At 41.8% G+C, this 16,519-nt stretch overlaps 1 protein-coding gene across 1 annotated transcript in view; it reads right to left on the bottom strand.

Moving 5' to 3' along the window:
* The window catches only part of GRIA4 (glutamate ionotropic receptor AMPA type subunit 4), a 263,655-nt gene that overhangs the window by 26,842 nt on the left and 220,294 nt on the right, over positions 1 to 16,519 (bottom strand). The window contains exon 14 of the mRNA XM_042905825.1: positions 12,465 to 12,712. Coding sequence (XP_042761759.1) covers positions 12,465 to 12,712 — 248 coding nt within the window. The remainder of the gene's footprint in view (positions 1 to 12,464; positions 12,713 to 16,519) is intronic.

The raw sequence follows: 16,519 nt of genomic DNA, 5'->3' as shown, positions 1-16,519 counted from the left end.
TTAAAAAATATAAATGTATAAAGAAAAAGGGATTGAAAAACAGGTGGGGGAGGGGTTTCCTTCAAATGGATGGAACCCATTCTTTTGAAAGAAAACTCCCCTCTTACCTTGGTCCTGGAGCTGGTTAGTTCTCCTCTGTCCTCCTCCTAGGGGAGAAATACCCAAAGTTAAACAATAATAGAACATGGTCTTGTATTACAGTCAAGTTCAGTTCTGGCCAACCCTTTCCTCAGGTCTCACAAGACACTACCAACTGTCTGATATACTGGGGCGTTCATTGAATCCAGCTTAACATTTATTTTAAGGATTAAGCCAAAGGGGAATGAACGTTCACTGTGTAAGGGGGACAAAAGTGTCTGCCCTTCTCAGTCTGTTTTGTCAGAGCTCCAACGAACGGAAGGCTGGCTTAGAGCAGAGAAATTCATGGAAGGGCTTTGCTTGGGCAGTTCTCAGCAGCTGTAGTGAATCGGGGAGAGTGTATGGGGTGCCCCTGGAGCTCCTTAAAAACACAGAGGCATGCTGTGGTCTTCTCAACCCATTTCCCTGATGTTCCTGGTGCAGGCCAACACCATGTTTGGGGCCGTACTGAATCTGGTGTTAACAAGAACTATTGCAAATAAAGGAAAACAAACCCTAAGGGGATATTAAAAGGGAAGGTTAGGAAAGTTGGGGAGATGGGGTATTATCGGAAACTATGTACTTGTTTTACTTTTTCCAAACAGGATATCACAGTAGGGAAAAGATGGGATTTTTCTCCCTCAATGTACCTCCATGTAACTAGGACTCCTGGTGTCTCTGGAGAGAAACAAGGCAGCACAATAGAAGGAGCATGGACTTGGGATGAGAGAACGATGGGCGCCTACCTCACCTGAGTTTCAGGAGAATCACCTGTGCGGGTGGAGACAGTAACACCAGCATCAAGGATTCGTTGGGGAAAATATATTCGTATACATGTGCTTGGTATGGAGGAGTTGTTGGATTTGTTTCCTTTTCATCTATATGGCATCTGATACAATCTTTTCTTACTTGAACTGCTTTGTCTTTTATGAGACTGCCGTGTAGTTAACTGAGTTTAGAGTCAGTTCCTAGTTACCCTTTGGCATAATTTCAGAGACAGTGACTGGCTCCCATAAAACAGATCGAATACCAGACAACTGATTGAATTCCGTGAGACATGAAGGAAAGTGGAGACCAAGAATGAGCCTGAACCCATACAAGATCATGTGCTATTGTTATTTAACTTTGGGTAACTTATTAAAATTCTTTATCAAGCAAAATGACATCAGGTGAGAAAATGGATGGACTCTGGAACCTTGGGGTTGTCACCATATATTTCAGAGGCGTCAGAATGAAGGATGGGGTAATTGTTACTCTAACGGCCATTATGAAAATATGCGGGGGAAAAAAACACCGTATGGCAGAGTCCACGTTATACGTCTAGTGGTATTATGGTGTCTTTAGCGTTACGCTCACCCTGCGAACTCTGATCACCTTCAAGTTACAGGATGTGAATGTGGCATAGTCAAACTTCCCTCTATAAGCATACATGTTTTTCCTCATGTTCTTCCTTGGGAACTGTATGCTCATTCGTTGTATTAAGGAATATTCTAAAAATGGCTATTTTGACAAACCAGCCTTTTATCCACTAAACTCTATAGATTCCCAAGAATATACACAGAAATGGGGAATTGCCCCTCCCCCCACCCCCCGGAACAGTGCTTTTGGAAATTGTAAGGCTGTGTTATAACTGGAAAAAAACCCAGTGAATTGTCTTTTTATAAAACACATACTTCATCCATGGGAGTCACCTAAATGACATTGGAAGGACATATCTTTAGATTCTGAAATGATGTGAAAATTTCTGAGTAAGAACAACTCTGGGAACACTGCATGGATTGGATAAAGTTCCACTGGTTGTGCAGCCTTCATGCTTCAGAATAAACTGATGGCTACTTGTGATGAGGCCAAAAGGAAATTAAGTACCATTGACCTTGTTGGTGTTATTAGGGTGCCCTTAGAAAGCACCCTCTCAAGTACTACATATTAAAACACCGTGGGATACCATATTACCTGGGTCAGTTTTCATCATATCTAGATATGGAAGCACACGTTTTGTTCTTAAAAAAAAAAAAAAAAAAAAAAAAAAAAAGATCCAAGCTACATGTGTCTCACTTTTGCTGTTTTATTCCCCCTTTTATAATCCAGTGAATTTTGTCAGATTTGTACCTTGCCAAAAGTTTGACGTCAGTATATAATTTTAAAAGTCTGTATATAGAGACAGACAGGACCTGTGTCTATCTCTAGCTCTGTGCTTCTTAAGGAGAAGTGCTTTCCCTAAATACCTTTCTATTCACAGTGTAGACAGAATGCTACAGAAGCAGCTGTTTATCAAAGAAGTGACTTATTTGATCCCCAAACCAGATGAGATTCTATTGAGGTTCTGGGAATGAATTTGTCCCCAGTCTTATTAAGTGTCTGCAACTTCAAAGAGGTGTAAGGGAATTCTCCAGTTCTGCTAGAGAGAGTCCACTGCGTGACACAGATTCTCAGACTCTCAAGCTGGGAAGGGGACTCAGATGTCCCAGCACAGTCCCTCAGAGACGTTGAGAAGCTCTTTGACTTGAGCAACTTCGGGATCTTAGCCAATTTCCTCCCATCTTTGGATCAGTTTTAATTGTTGTGAGATCCTGGTTGACCTGAAATCTACCTCTGTGTAATGTCTTCCACTGAACCAGCATTTGTTTAGATCTTGATATAAGTTAAACGGTTTCTTGAGCTCTTTGTGGGTATTCTCAATACGCCTTGAGATTACGGAGGCTGTTGAAACCGAAACACGGAAGAATCACAGAAACTGCTGAGCAAGTTTTCGGCGTAAACTGTATTTACGTTAAAAGTTCTCTTTTGTTCTTTTCCCTGTAAGAGCACTGGAGAGAGTCAGAAGAGCTCACTTCCAATTACAGCCGTGGGACAGTGGGCAAGTCACTTAACGTCTCCCAACTTACAGAGTCTTCCCATGGAACAGAGTGACATCACAAGAGGGTGAGAAGGAGCAAGTAAAATAAAGTGCTCTGAAAGCTCTCGTGCTGCCCTGTAACTATTACTGTCTCACTTAAGAAATATCCTGCTTGGTAATGTTGAGAGTTCCATCATTAAGCCAAACTTGAACATCAGCTCTTAAAAATGAACTAAAAAGAACATTAATTAGATGGTGTATTAACTGAGTCTTTGCCTTAAATGATACTATCATTGCTAGATCATTTAATAGAAAGCAACTTTTTTTTTTTTTTTTTGAAGCCTTCATCCTTTGCTTTTTACCCTGGGAGACCACTGAGGCCAGCTCTTGCTGGATCCGTTGACTTCTGTTGACCTCCGGCTACCCTCAAACAGAAGCTAAAAGATTAGGGTGCTGACTTGGGGCTCTGGATACTTGGTTTCATTCTACATTTTCTATTTCTCGTGCCTTTTTGAAAAAAATTTACTTTGCGTGCTAAAGGCACTAGCAATGTGGAGCAGCCATACTTGCTGATAATGCCTTTGTGAAATATTGTGGTCTTAGCTGCAAATACCTGAAAAGACAGGAGAATCGGGGCTGGGTATCTGATGAGGGCTTCTCTTAGTTACGAATAGGATTCTGGCATGTTGCCATTTTAAGAAGTACGTTCAGAAGCTGCAGATCTGTCAGCCTCAAAGAGGCCACAACCTGAATTCTGTAAGAGCAGAGGCCTTATGGGTAGTTCTTGACCGTCTATGCAATCTTCTGTATGGTGAAGTGACAATGGAGAGGGGTCCATAATGCCCCTATTTTCTTTGAAAGTAGAGAGCTGTTTGTGTCACATTGGTTTAACTGACTCCAACTTAATTCTCATTTTGGCTAAGTCCCAAAGACTGAACACGTAGATAAAATAGAGTGAATAACATTTCTGTGAAAAATTATGTGTGTGTCAGTTTCTTCAGTGAGTACCCCAGAAAAAAAAGTAAGCTACAGAAAGTCTAGTTTATTTCAACATGTGATAGGACTTTGCATGGTTGGTGGTATTTAAAATGATATATTTCTCTCACATCCTGGTATTATAAACTTTGAAAGGCAGAATTGACACTCAGGATTATTTTTATGCCTTTAACTTTTCTTCATTGTTGAGTTGTGTGATACTAAAAGAACATACTGAAATAATTTCATAAGGTTTTTGAAAGTTTATCGGGGCACCTGGGTGGCTCGGTCGGTTAGGCGTCTGACTTTTGGTTTCAGCTCAGGCCCCGATCTCACGGTCTGTAGGTTCAAGTCCCTCATCGGGCTATGTGCTCACAGCATGGAGCCTGCTTGGGATTTCTCTGTTGCTCTCTCCCTCTTCCCCTCCCCTGCTCACTCTCTCTGTCTCTCTCTCAAAATAAATAAACTTAAAAAAATAAAAAATAAATTAAAAAAAGAAAGTATATCTCATTCTGTGGATGAGTCCAAACAATGATTTTTTAAGGTTTTCAGAGCGTATGGAATCTATCCATTTAAAATAAACTACTTTCAACCATGAAACAGATTTTTCTGATATTAAGGAGGATTAACAATACATAGACAGTATTTCTAACTTCTGTCAGTACTATTATTATTTACAAAATATTCTCATCACGAATACAGTGCTGTTCCAGAGAAGGCTTGGGGCCGGGGCTAGGTGGTTCGCAGAGTCATTTTCTATTCAGATGTTGCCAGATGTGTGTGGTGTTTGTAGCAAAGTTATCTCAAATGTATGTTATTTCATTCTGAAAGCAAGAGTGCAGGACCGAATTGGGTGAGGGGGATAAATGTTAAAATAAATGAGCCACTAGCTAAGTTAAAACAGAACATAATTTTAAACCAAGGTCTTTACTATTTTCCAGCTCATTCCAAATCATGGCCAAGCTATTTTATATCCCCCTTTCTTAAGTATGAATTGTAAACCCACGGCATCTTGGCTGATACTATCTTTAGAGACAAAAGGAAGACAATAATGTCTAAACTTGCGGATGGCTGCTTTCCCATATGCTATGGGTACATTTTCATTTTTACGGAAAGCCATTATTTACTTAAGATGTACTAAGTGGATGTTTATCATTAGTATAAAACTGCATTAAAACAGCTTTGTATAGAACTCTGCATCTAGGAATACATTACATCTCCACAATAAAGTGAGATCTATTTTTAGTTTATTAGAGATATTGTGGGGTTTTATGGTAAATCTGATTGCCATTTTCCCTCCAAGGTCCTGTGTGTGTGTGTGCACATGTGCACGTCTAAAATGTTCTTTACATGTCTAATCACTGCAAGCATAAAGAGCCCCTCTTCCCTCTCTTCCACAGTCGCCCCCCCCCCCCACCTCCACGCCCTCAGGTACGAGGGACTTGGGACAGTAAGGGGAGGAATGTACCACAGCATCGCTATAATGCTTCTCCCCTCTCCGAGTACAAGGAGTTGTGGTCTCTCTGAGAACTTTAATGGCTCCTTCCTCTGCAGCAGCTTGTGCTGGACCTCCTTGTATCCTTTCCTGTAGGAAGGTTAAGTCTGGAGAAGAGAATCCTACACAAACAGTGCACTGAAAGCAAAAACAACAACAATAATAATAATAATAAAGCAACCCTACCACTTGATCTTGGTGCTGTTCTGAGAACTGCTCCTACTCCGTAAACGTCAAGGGCATTTACCATCAAGAGAACTCGTGGCCCTACAGCCTGAGGTCTTCTAGGGAAGAAGAGTAATCGGATACCTTTTCTTTGATAACTGAGTATAGACAGGCCAAAGAGTAGCTGTGTAGCGTGGGGCAGAAGCTGCAGTACGCACGGCAGAGACAAGTGTCACACAGGGCATTTGTCCTGTGGCCGAGACTTGCAGTGTGGGCAAGTCCACGCACTGGACCACACCAACACGTGTGATTCAATATAAAAACACCAGCAGCCCATCCAGGTACGCTCGCAGCTGCTGCCCTCGCTGTTTTCCCAGCTCCAGAATTCCTGGTTCCACAGATTTTCCTTCCATCCCTACCTCCTACCCCCACCTTCTGTGTTGGACATTGTTTTCAATTCTTTGCTTTGACTACGTGGCCTTTACCTCCTTATTAAGGTTATCTTGGTTGGGCCTCTTTCTAGATCTTGGCATTGCCAATGCCCCCAGGGGATGTGTCTTTTCTCCTGACCTGGCGTTTTTAGCTTTGGCATTGAAGAACCCACACGTGGGCTTCCAGCCAGGGCTGCTCAACAGGGCGCCCAAACACGCAGAGCCCTCAGGCACTTCTTCCTGGTGCTCTGTGTCCCCCTTTTAACCCGAGTCCTTAGCGCTGCCATTGTTTCTGGGAGCTGTTCTGCAGCAAGATGACATAATGTGGAACCTGTCTGGCTACGAGACACCCACCAAGAGGAAAACACTTCAATACGCTACTGGTGTAAGGGTAGGTTCATCTACCGCACGTTTGTTACACATCAGATCACGAACCCTGGTCTCAGGCGCCACGTTGTGTCTCCCGAGCACACTCAAACCTGTAGGTTGAGGCTGCCCGACCTGGCTGGCCATGGGCTCGGCACTCACATTAAGTGCATGTTACCACAATTTGAATTGTATGGGAAACAGGCATCCTTTCCGCAGAGTCTCTACCTTTACAGAATTTGCTCATAAGGCAATTGTGTGGGACTAATGAACGACAGTTTGGCAATTCTGGCTTTCCCTGGAACTGTCAGAATTGATGTCCAGTCTTAGGTCTCTCCTCAGATCAGGCCGTGAAGGCTTGAGCTGTTGAACCTCTTTTATGGCATTTTTGTCTCGTTAACTTGCATCCTCTTTGAAGTGCTAGAAACTAAAATGGCCACAACTTACCCAGTTTCTGAGGCAAGTGATTCAAGTCCGGCTTCTAAGTGTAATGGTGAGTGAGCGTGCACAGCAAAACACTGAATTTAGAAACTTTGCAATGTGCTTTTACCTACTGCAGTCACAAGGCTGAACACCAGCTGGCAAATTCTCAGTTGGAACCCAGTGACCATCTGTTGACTGAACTGGCAAATACACGTAGGCAAATCATTAGCATTGGCCGCTTTTCACAGTGGGAAGAATGGAAACCATGTATAATGCCTGCTGAATCTTCAAGAAATGCAGACAAATGCAACATTTTTTTTTTCTTCTTCATGGGCAGCTATAATTTGAAGCATCTTTTAATCGTAGGCAAGAATGAAAAGTGTAGAATTTCAAAGGGCAGTGGAAAGTTTTCTGTTTTCCTACAGGAGTCACCACCTAGAAGGCAAGGGAGGACGGGCCTATGGATTCTAAAGGGCATTATTTTCCCCCGGCATGGAGGCATGCAGCATTGATACATTTACCATGCACATCTTAGTTGGTGAGGGCAAAATACTTGGTCCCCGCAATAAACACCAGCATCTCTGGTAGCAAACTGGGTAAGTGATTAAGCAGATCACGACCAGGGGATCTGTGTACTCGTGTGTGTGTGTGTGTGTGTGTGTGTGTGTGTGTGTTCTAATCCCTAGTCCAACAGACTGTGTTCCCAATCATGGTGGGATATCCAAAACTAAGCTACCTATAGTATCTTTTCATATGGCACTAAAAGAAATGAAGGCTATTCATAAACAAAAACATCTCCTTCCAAAAAAGTTAAAATTAAAAAAAAAACAAAACGGTGTATCAATCTGCTGCAACTCATTTCTGGAAAACATGTGAAATGTTTATTCACTTGAGGCCAAGCACTGCCTAGGCATACTAGCTCTCAGCTTTCACTTTCTGTACTTTTAAGTTTTTCTAATGCCCACATTAAGTACTAATGGTTGACTTGTTACTAACACCAAAAACAGACATCAGCTTTATTTTCACGCACAACATGCAGCAAACCCTTTGTTTCTAAACCTTCTACGTAGACTTGAATGGATGAATAAACACGTATCGTCAATCTTCCATAAGAAAGTAGTTCCTTAGGGATAATATGTTTTCTCACACATGGATTTGAATATTAAGTTTAATACATCGGCCCTAAAGAATCCTTTGAAGTGGAAGGAACGATTTGGCCTACACAGAACTCTGCCGCCCCTGACACAGAACTAGACTTGGGCCAAATGTCCTGTGAGGCTGGGGATGGTGTTAAATACTGAAAGAAAAAGTCCAGTGAAAGATGTGTTACTCTGATTCCCATTCTTAGCACTTTCCCTCTGGCCACGCCATTGCTCTGGGGCCCTGAGCGCCTGTTGTAAACTAAGCACCGTGTGCTCCGTTTCAAAGGTTTCGCTCCTGTTGCCATGGGTTCCTGCAAGTGGACGTCAGCAAATCCAACTGAGCCTTCTGTTTGTCAAGATTTCAGTTACTGATCAAGTTTTTTTGGAACAGTTTTCTTTCAAAACATCGTGTGTGTGTGTGTGTGTGCGCGCGCGCGGGTTGGGGGGGATGACAGAGCATTTGTCTTATTTTAGACACAGTCTTGCCAACATTTTTAGAGAAGGCAGAATTTGAATGACAATGATCACTGCTGAATAATAAAAGATAGGAGACGAGGTTTTTTTTTTTGTTTTTTGTTTTTAACTTGGCTTCAAACATTAGGGTCAAGTATATAACTTCTTATATACTTGGCCAGGGACAGTCTTCAGATATGATCCATTGCTATGCTCCCTAGAGATACTAGATACCACGTGTATCTTTAGAAGGGGTATTCTCATCTAACAGCTATTTAGTAGCCAGTAAATCTGTATTAACTAAGTTATTATTTGCTCTAAACAACGTTGATCAGTTTTGCTTATTGCACAGTAAAGTCAAGAGTATAGCAACTGTGTAATATAGACATAATAGTAAAGACAGTATTTTGGTAGCAACGTATGTAACTTTACTACGCAATAAATAACTGAATGATGGCAGGTATCTACTGTGGGGTAAAGCTGATTGTATTGACGGTAAAGTCAAGGTAAACACAGTGCCCCTTTTCTCTAAACTACAGATTTCACTGCAGTGCTGTCTACAGCATGTCTTTTAAGACAACCTTGAAACATTTCCCAGCCAGAGGAAGGACTTTGCAATTGTTTCTGGTTGCGAAAGGTACTGGAGAGGGAATGAGAAGGAAGACCAGGATGTGGACAGTAGTAAAAGTAGCACTGTTCACGTGAAAAGAAGACTGGAGACAAGTATCAGGGGGTGGGGATTAGACGGGGTTGATAAGATACGACAGGAGGTTTTGTCCTCTTCTCTCACAATGAGAACTCAAAGTCTTCTTTAGAAGATGACTTTGGAAAACAAGTAACTATGCCAGGGAGATTTAAGTTCTTCCGCTGGTCAGTATTTCTAGTTTATTTACTGTAATTGCTTCCTTTTATTATAGCAGGATCCACAGATGCCACATTCAACAGCATCAGTAGCCCTAGCATCCTCCTAGGACCTAAAACTCATTGAATCTATGTCAACGTCCAATAATCCCAACAACCTCTGAGCATAGCTACTGGCCTTCTGTCACTGAAAGCTATCTGTAAACCCAGCAAACAGAGTCTGGCATAAAGTCTCTTTGAACAGAGAGGAACCTCTGGGTGTTATTCTCTAGTGTAAAGACAGGTGCTGGTCATCCCTGCTGAAATATTTTCTATCCCGGACAGAAGCGGTCTCTGTAAGGATCCTGACTGCATTTGTTTTAAAGTCTAAAGACCCAAGCCCTGGCTTTCCATCATGATTCTATACGATACTCTTCGTCTTTTCTGTGACATTTATTCTGAAGCATTGGGACCAAACAGCCAGGTTTGGAAATGTGAGACTCCCAACATAAGATCGCTAGCCGTTTGTCTGCATTCTGACACAGAAGACTAGTTTTCCTGTTTCTTAAAGTCTCATGTTGCCCTATGAACCACAACAGCAGAGTTTGTGAAACTTGTAACTAATGACAATGAAACAGACAAGTCTCACTGTATCCAGAAGTATTAACCTAAACACTTAAAAAAAAAAAATAGAACCTATCGGAAAACAAATAAGGCAGAAAGGTTTCAAAGACACTCTTGATATAGGTGTGCCTTCTGGATCTTGCTGTGATAAATTCAAATTCTTTTGGATTTGATTCTACAAACTAAATCATTCATACAGAGGGGGACTATCAGTCCATCTCTTTATTAGTTTGCCTCTGTTCAAACACAAGGATCCTAATGGAATAAGAATGATAATGTAAGCCTAATGACACCCTCCCCCCGCCCTGCCCCATAACCCCTCTCCCCACCGTTCCCGTGGAGCAGGGCTGGGAGTGGGGCAGTGAGGAGGTGAGAGGTAAGGTGCATGCTGGTTAGCCCTCAGTGCCCTTCCAGTATTCGCCAAGACAGGACAGAATGCCTGTGGTTTTGGCATGCAGGGGCCAGCTTGCTCAGGAAATTGTGGCACGGATAAAACAAAGTGCATAAAGAAACTCTCCATCCAGGAAGTGGGGTCTAACAATTGACTCATTAACAAGATCCAGGGAAGGACAGGAAAAGGCGGGGGAAGCCAATAGCTGATGATTATACAGTTCCAGACAGACGAAGGCCTTGAGCTCGTCCCCACACAATCCCCGTAGTGTGGATTTGACAAAGTGGCACATTTAAGGGGGGTCTCTCTCTTGCCATCAATGGGAGTCAGGCGCACCCGTATCTGAGGGCCAAATGCAGTCCTTGGAACTTGACTTTATCAGCAGACACAAGACAGAGGACAAGGAAGCTACACCCACAGAGAATTAATTAAGAAAAAGCGACATCCGGTGAATGTGATCAGTGGTCTGAACACTGACGTATGTATCAACCACGGCTGCCGTCTCCCCGTCTATTTCTCTTACGTTACTTATGTTAGTGCTTTGAGAGCTAGTACTTCTGTCAGGAGAGATTTCTTTGCTATGTGGCTTCCCTGCCATCACAAATTTTTACACCGCATCATGCAAAATACACCCTCCAAGACCGAATACCCTGAAGCCAGTTTAGGTTTCTGAGTGGTTGAAATATTTTGGGGGAGAGTCTGATCATGGGTAATTTATTTGTTTGGCTTTCTCCCTAAACATTTCTCCAGTGTCATGTGGGCGGGAGGGATGTTCAAATGAGCCTGACTTCACAGTGGCTAGAGTCCATGCCCAAACTGGACTCGACTGGCTAATTTCTGTTCTCTCTCCTTTGAGAACTGTCCCTTTGGACATACCATGAAAGCCCTCACTAGTTATCACGGTGTTGCTTGCAAACACAAGATACTGGTTTAATACAACCTTCCCGGGACTAGTATTTGTTTCCCCTATCTGTGTTAGCCACCCCCCCCGCCCCCCCCGCCCCAAGACACACATCCAAAGCACGCTGCAGTTCCCTTGTCAAACCAATGAAAACAATCATGTAATTTTTATATTGTTTTCATTCCTACTGGGCTCAGGTCTCATTATTTTCATGTTTCAAGGGCTTACCAGAGACATCATTTTTCAACACCAGGTTCGTGGTTAAGTCCTTTAGCAAAGATTCTGACTTCTTCTTGAATCTGTGCTTTGTACGAATCTCTCCTAAGCAGCAAGCACTGAGACCAGAGTAATTTGTCAGTTGTCATTTCTGACTCCGGCTTTGCTCTAGCCCCAGCGATTCAACAGCAGCCTTTAATTGCTTAAGGAAAAGAGGAAATTCTGCCTCCTGGGCATAAACATGTGAATCCTCTATGTCCAGGACCAAAAGGGTAAAAAGGGCAGGTTTTACCAACATTTCCTTCAGAATGAAAGTCTCATCTTTAACACATGTGGATTAATACCATAATCATTATGGTATTAATCCACATGTGTGATGCTTTGCTCATGACCCACACTGCAGGGGTCTCTGTGTGAGCAATTCTACATTGTCATCAGGTCTGATTTTACGGATCTTACTTAGGCCACACTCCCTTTGCAATGGGCGAGAGTGTGACTGGAGTAAGCACCATAGAGTCAGAGCCCAGCTTTCTGGCCGATAGCAATTGCATCTATAAACAGATGCGGTTACAGAGTTAGCACCCATACAACCTCACGGGGATCTGAAATATAATGATGCCGTGATAAACGAAACACTGAAATGGAAAAGAAAAAAAAAAGTGGTTTGTTAGGAAAAGGTTGGTTTTCTCTTACTCAGAAACTAGAGGGCAGGAAGAGTTCGGAAAAATAATGAGAAAATGTAGAATTGTTAACTGACAAAATGAGAGCGCAGATTTTAGTGACCAGACAAAGTTGATGAGACACAGAAGTGCGGCTACCCACGTTTTCGGCCCACTGGAAGCAGCTAGTGTTCAACCAGTTTGGTTTTTATATGGCCTTAAAAGGTATACATGTCAACTGTGATTAATTGTTCCAAAATTAAAAAAAAAAAAAATTACCTGACTGTTGATCAAAACGTATGAAATGGAGGAAAAGAAAACGGACGGACATGCCACGTTCACACACAAAACCAAACACGTCTGTCGGGGACATCAGGGAAGGTGGAATACTATAACAACACATGTTCTATTGTTATACTATCCCACCCACCTTAATGAGGAACCCTTGGGCGTTGCTACTCCATAGCCTTTCGAATCCAGATTTCCTCCCACTTTCATCGTGTCACACGGCTTTCGCTGCTCAATGTACTCGTTCATAGTGGACTCCAGGAGGAACGCAAATTTGCCCTTGGATTTGCGCACACGAGCCACTCCCTCAGCTGTAGTCCTGGTGAACACGGACGGCTCTGCCGATCGCATGTAGGTCCACATCTTTTCGTACACTGCTATTTTTGATCTCTGGAGGAAATTAAATAAAATTAAGTACAGGAAAGAAGGGAACAACATGTTAATATCGACCGAACCCACATACGGAGAAAGCCTTGTTAAGTACCTTTTTTTCCCTTGTCCCGTCAGTCCAGTCTCGCCTTGCTAGCATTTTGCCCTCCAGCGAGGAAACTGCCTGTTCCAACTATTTTAGGAAATCACTGAAATGGCAGACATGTAGAAGCCATACCTGGAGGAGCGGGCCTGCCTGTCATAAACAATTACCCTCCTCAAGCGCTTAAAGAGCAAAGTACTATTATTTTTATTTTTAAATGTAGAATGCCATAACGAGAGTTCTGTCACATTCATGGTAAACCGGAAAAGGGCCAGATTAGACTTGAGGTCAGCTCTGTAAAACTCCTTTTAATCCGGCACTTGAGTTGTAGCAAATGAGCAGTGTTACTATGCTGTGCCATTTTTGTCTTCTCTCGTGCTTCAGAGTTGTACACGTGAAGCATTCTAAGTCGAATAGGAAGAGCGGTCCGGACCAAGTCAGTGGCAGAGGGGCACAGGAAGACTGGGCGTAGTGGTGGTTCACAAACCAAATGACCACAGCGCAAGGGTCAAACTCTAGGTCCACCCAATGTTTTTAGACTTTTTCTAATAAAATCTCCAAGTAGCACATACATCAAACTTAGAAGTGATTCCTTCTCTCTCTGCAGGTACACACTTCAAGTTAGAAACGTCATGGAGATGCAAAGTACACTGTAGGGAATATAGTAACTGTCCAGTAACGTATGGTGACAGATGTCAAGTGCAGTTGTCATGATGAGCACTGAGTGATGCATACCTGAAACTACTGTAACATTGTATGTCAACTACACTTCCAAAAATAAAAAATAAAAAAATTATTTTCAAGTAAAAAGTTAGAAAACCTGAAAAATAAAGAAAGTGATTCCTGTTTTCCTATTAAATATTTTAGAGAGTTAGTCTTTCTACTACCCTGACTTCAGCCAAGAAATTTATTTTTGTCCATTTGGGCTCCATCTAAGTTACTCCCACTACTTAATTTATCTAGATCCTTGTGCTGGTATCTGCATTCATATTAGATCTTGTATCCATACAGACATTTCAAATGGAAAAATATTTCCAGATGAACTCAAATGTCCCGGAGGGATATATTTAATGAGTCAGAAAAGCCTGCCTCGTGTTTGATGTTTGATAACACAATGATGCTCAGAGTTTTCTGGTACGAGTGTTTGCCCACTAACAAGGTGTTGACCTTTTGTATCTGGATCCAAATAAAAATTAATGGAGACTTCATTCAGACTTAAGTCTAAGCATGAGAGCAAATCCTGAGTACCATCTATATTCATTGTACATTGACCTTCTTTTGTTATCAGAATATAGAATCCGATAAATGACAGATTCTCAATTATCAACAAATATCCTGAAGAGCAAACTTAAGAAGACACGTTTTTGGGGCAAAAATCAAATGATTCAGGTCGACAGAGAAAGATGTTGATAAAAGTTGGATTCAACATTTTGGTTTCAGAAGATGGGAATTGACTACTCAGTATCCTATGTAACAGTTAAGAGATGTGCATACTGGAACACTATAAAAAACAGATACTTTATGCCAATGTGTAGTCAAATGGTGATAAATATCGAGATGGAGAAGGGACATCCTGTATTATCCGATGGAGTGTGTTTACGTTATTAACGCTTAAACATATCTCAGTGGCACAGAGCTTGTGGGGGGTGTGTGTGGTTCAGGTAACATTGGGTTACTTGTGCCTATAGAAATCCACACATGAGGAAAGTGCATGCCGACACTAAATGAAATAGCAAATATTCTCTGTGGCTCCAGGACAGGGGCGGATCTGGACTCAGAACCCTCAACCTCGGGATCCACTAAGGAGGCCATGCTGCTTGGCCCCCTTCATCTGTCTTCAACAACAGACCTGTCTTCCAGACAACTAACTCTTCCATTTTATGAGTTCTGATCTCTGAAAATCCTAAACTGTCTGCATCACCGGACACAGAAGTCCTTAAGCATTCATTCTGATAATTTCAACTGAAAGAAATGTTGGCAAATGACATGTTTTAGGCGTGTAATCGCCCTAAAAAATACGTCGACTTGTGAGTGTCACCGAAAAAGGTGCAGAGGTCCACATACATTTATACTTCATGGATACTACATTGAAAACATAAGAAATAAAACCTGGGTATCGTTTTCATTGAAAAGTGTTCTAAAATTTTTTAAGAACATGAGAGTTTGGGTGGTTACTTGGCAGTTTTCCAGTCAACGTCTGGCATCTTACTCGAAGGGATCAGAACCGCTAAACAAGACTAACACAGCAGAGTGGAAAAAGAGTATTTCCAGGGCTTGACAATGAGGAAGACAATTACAGAGTGCAATGAAATAGTAAAACAAATGATTCCTTTTTAAAAGAATAAAGTATCTTTAGGCCACTGATATTTTTTAGAAGTCCATTTGTACAATATTCATGTGAGGAAAATTACTGCGGCATTTGTTTAAATACATTGAATTACATATACCTTAAGTGCAAAGGAAGGTAAATTAATTCCTTTAAAATCCAGAAGAAAGAGGAATCCATATGTAGTTGTGCCAAACTTAGCAGGCCTTATGTATAACAGAAATTGTAAAGGTACAGCAGCCCGGTGGGAAATTAGACAAATAATGAAAGCAACTCTTTTGGGGGAAAAAAAAATTACACTGTCACTCTGTGAATGTTTAGGAATTCTGATTCAGAGTGAAAGGCGCGTGGCATAGATAAGATCATGTTCACATGGTGAAGGGGGTGGCGGGGGGGACATTCAAGAAGGGAAAGACGGAAATAACATCCCTGTGCCTTATCTGTGACCACAAGAGGTGTCTGCTAAGGAGTGAGGGTAAGCAAACCTTTATACATTTGATGAGACAGGTTAAAAGGGAAATTTCTGCAGACCCAGCAAACTCATGAATGCAGTGATAATGGGATTTTAAGTCCCTAAAATCTTCAACTGTCACATCTTCTTAAAGATTAGGTTTGGGGAGTGACTAGGCTCAAGGTAAGAAGCAAAGATAATACAAAAGTCATTCTTTGAGCTTAGAAAAATAATCTCAGATTTATTTGTTTATTGTGAAACTCCATGAATAGGAGGCTTACTTACTTAAAGCACTATTTTATTACTTGAAATCATTCTTGGAGTTTTAAAACTATGCTGTGCTTTTAATTTCTCAAAAATGAAGTATTCTGCCATTCCTGTTTTTTAAGAGAAAATATGTACACATGTCACGCATTATACTTCATATGTACATTGTTGTCAGGTGAATTATTTCCCGCTTCTAGTCGCTTATGCAGCATGGCTGATGTTCACAAGATTTGATAATCTTATAACCCCTGAGAGAGTAATCCACCCCATTTACGCATTCGTGGTTTCCCTGATGGCTGAAACAGCCACAGTGTAAAATCTGCGTTCAAATAAAAAAGCAGCATGTGCAAATCAGGTGTATAATAATGTCTCAGTACCTACAGAGAAGGCTGTCGGTAAGTGACAAATAGGAACTCTCTTTAAACGCCTCTATGTGTATGCTGAACTGGGAGCACAGAACACGAAACATACCAAGCTTCACAATGAGGCACGCCCAAGGCAACAGGTGAATTCAGATGTAATTTTCCCCCATGGCCTAATTCTTTCTCCAGTTGATTTTAACTGCAACATTTTTTGAAGCCCTGAGTACAGGTCACTGCCCGAGGCAGTTCAGTGGGGCTGAGAGATGTACCATTGCTGTGTTCCCGCGAGGAAACATTTTCGACAAGGGCAAAAATACCC

The sequence above is a fragment of the Panthera leo genome, chromosome D1, assembly GCF_018350215.1.
Source record: "Panthera leo isolate Ple1 chromosome D1, P.leo_Ple1_pat1.1, whole genome shotgun sequence".
In the NCBI taxonomy this organism is placed as follows: domain Eukaryota; kingdom Metazoa; phylum Chordata; class Mammalia; order Carnivora; family Felidae; genus Panthera; species Panthera leo.
The sequence above is the reverse complement of the archived record's forward strand: the minus strand, read 5'-3'. Positions and strand labels throughout refer to the sequence as shown.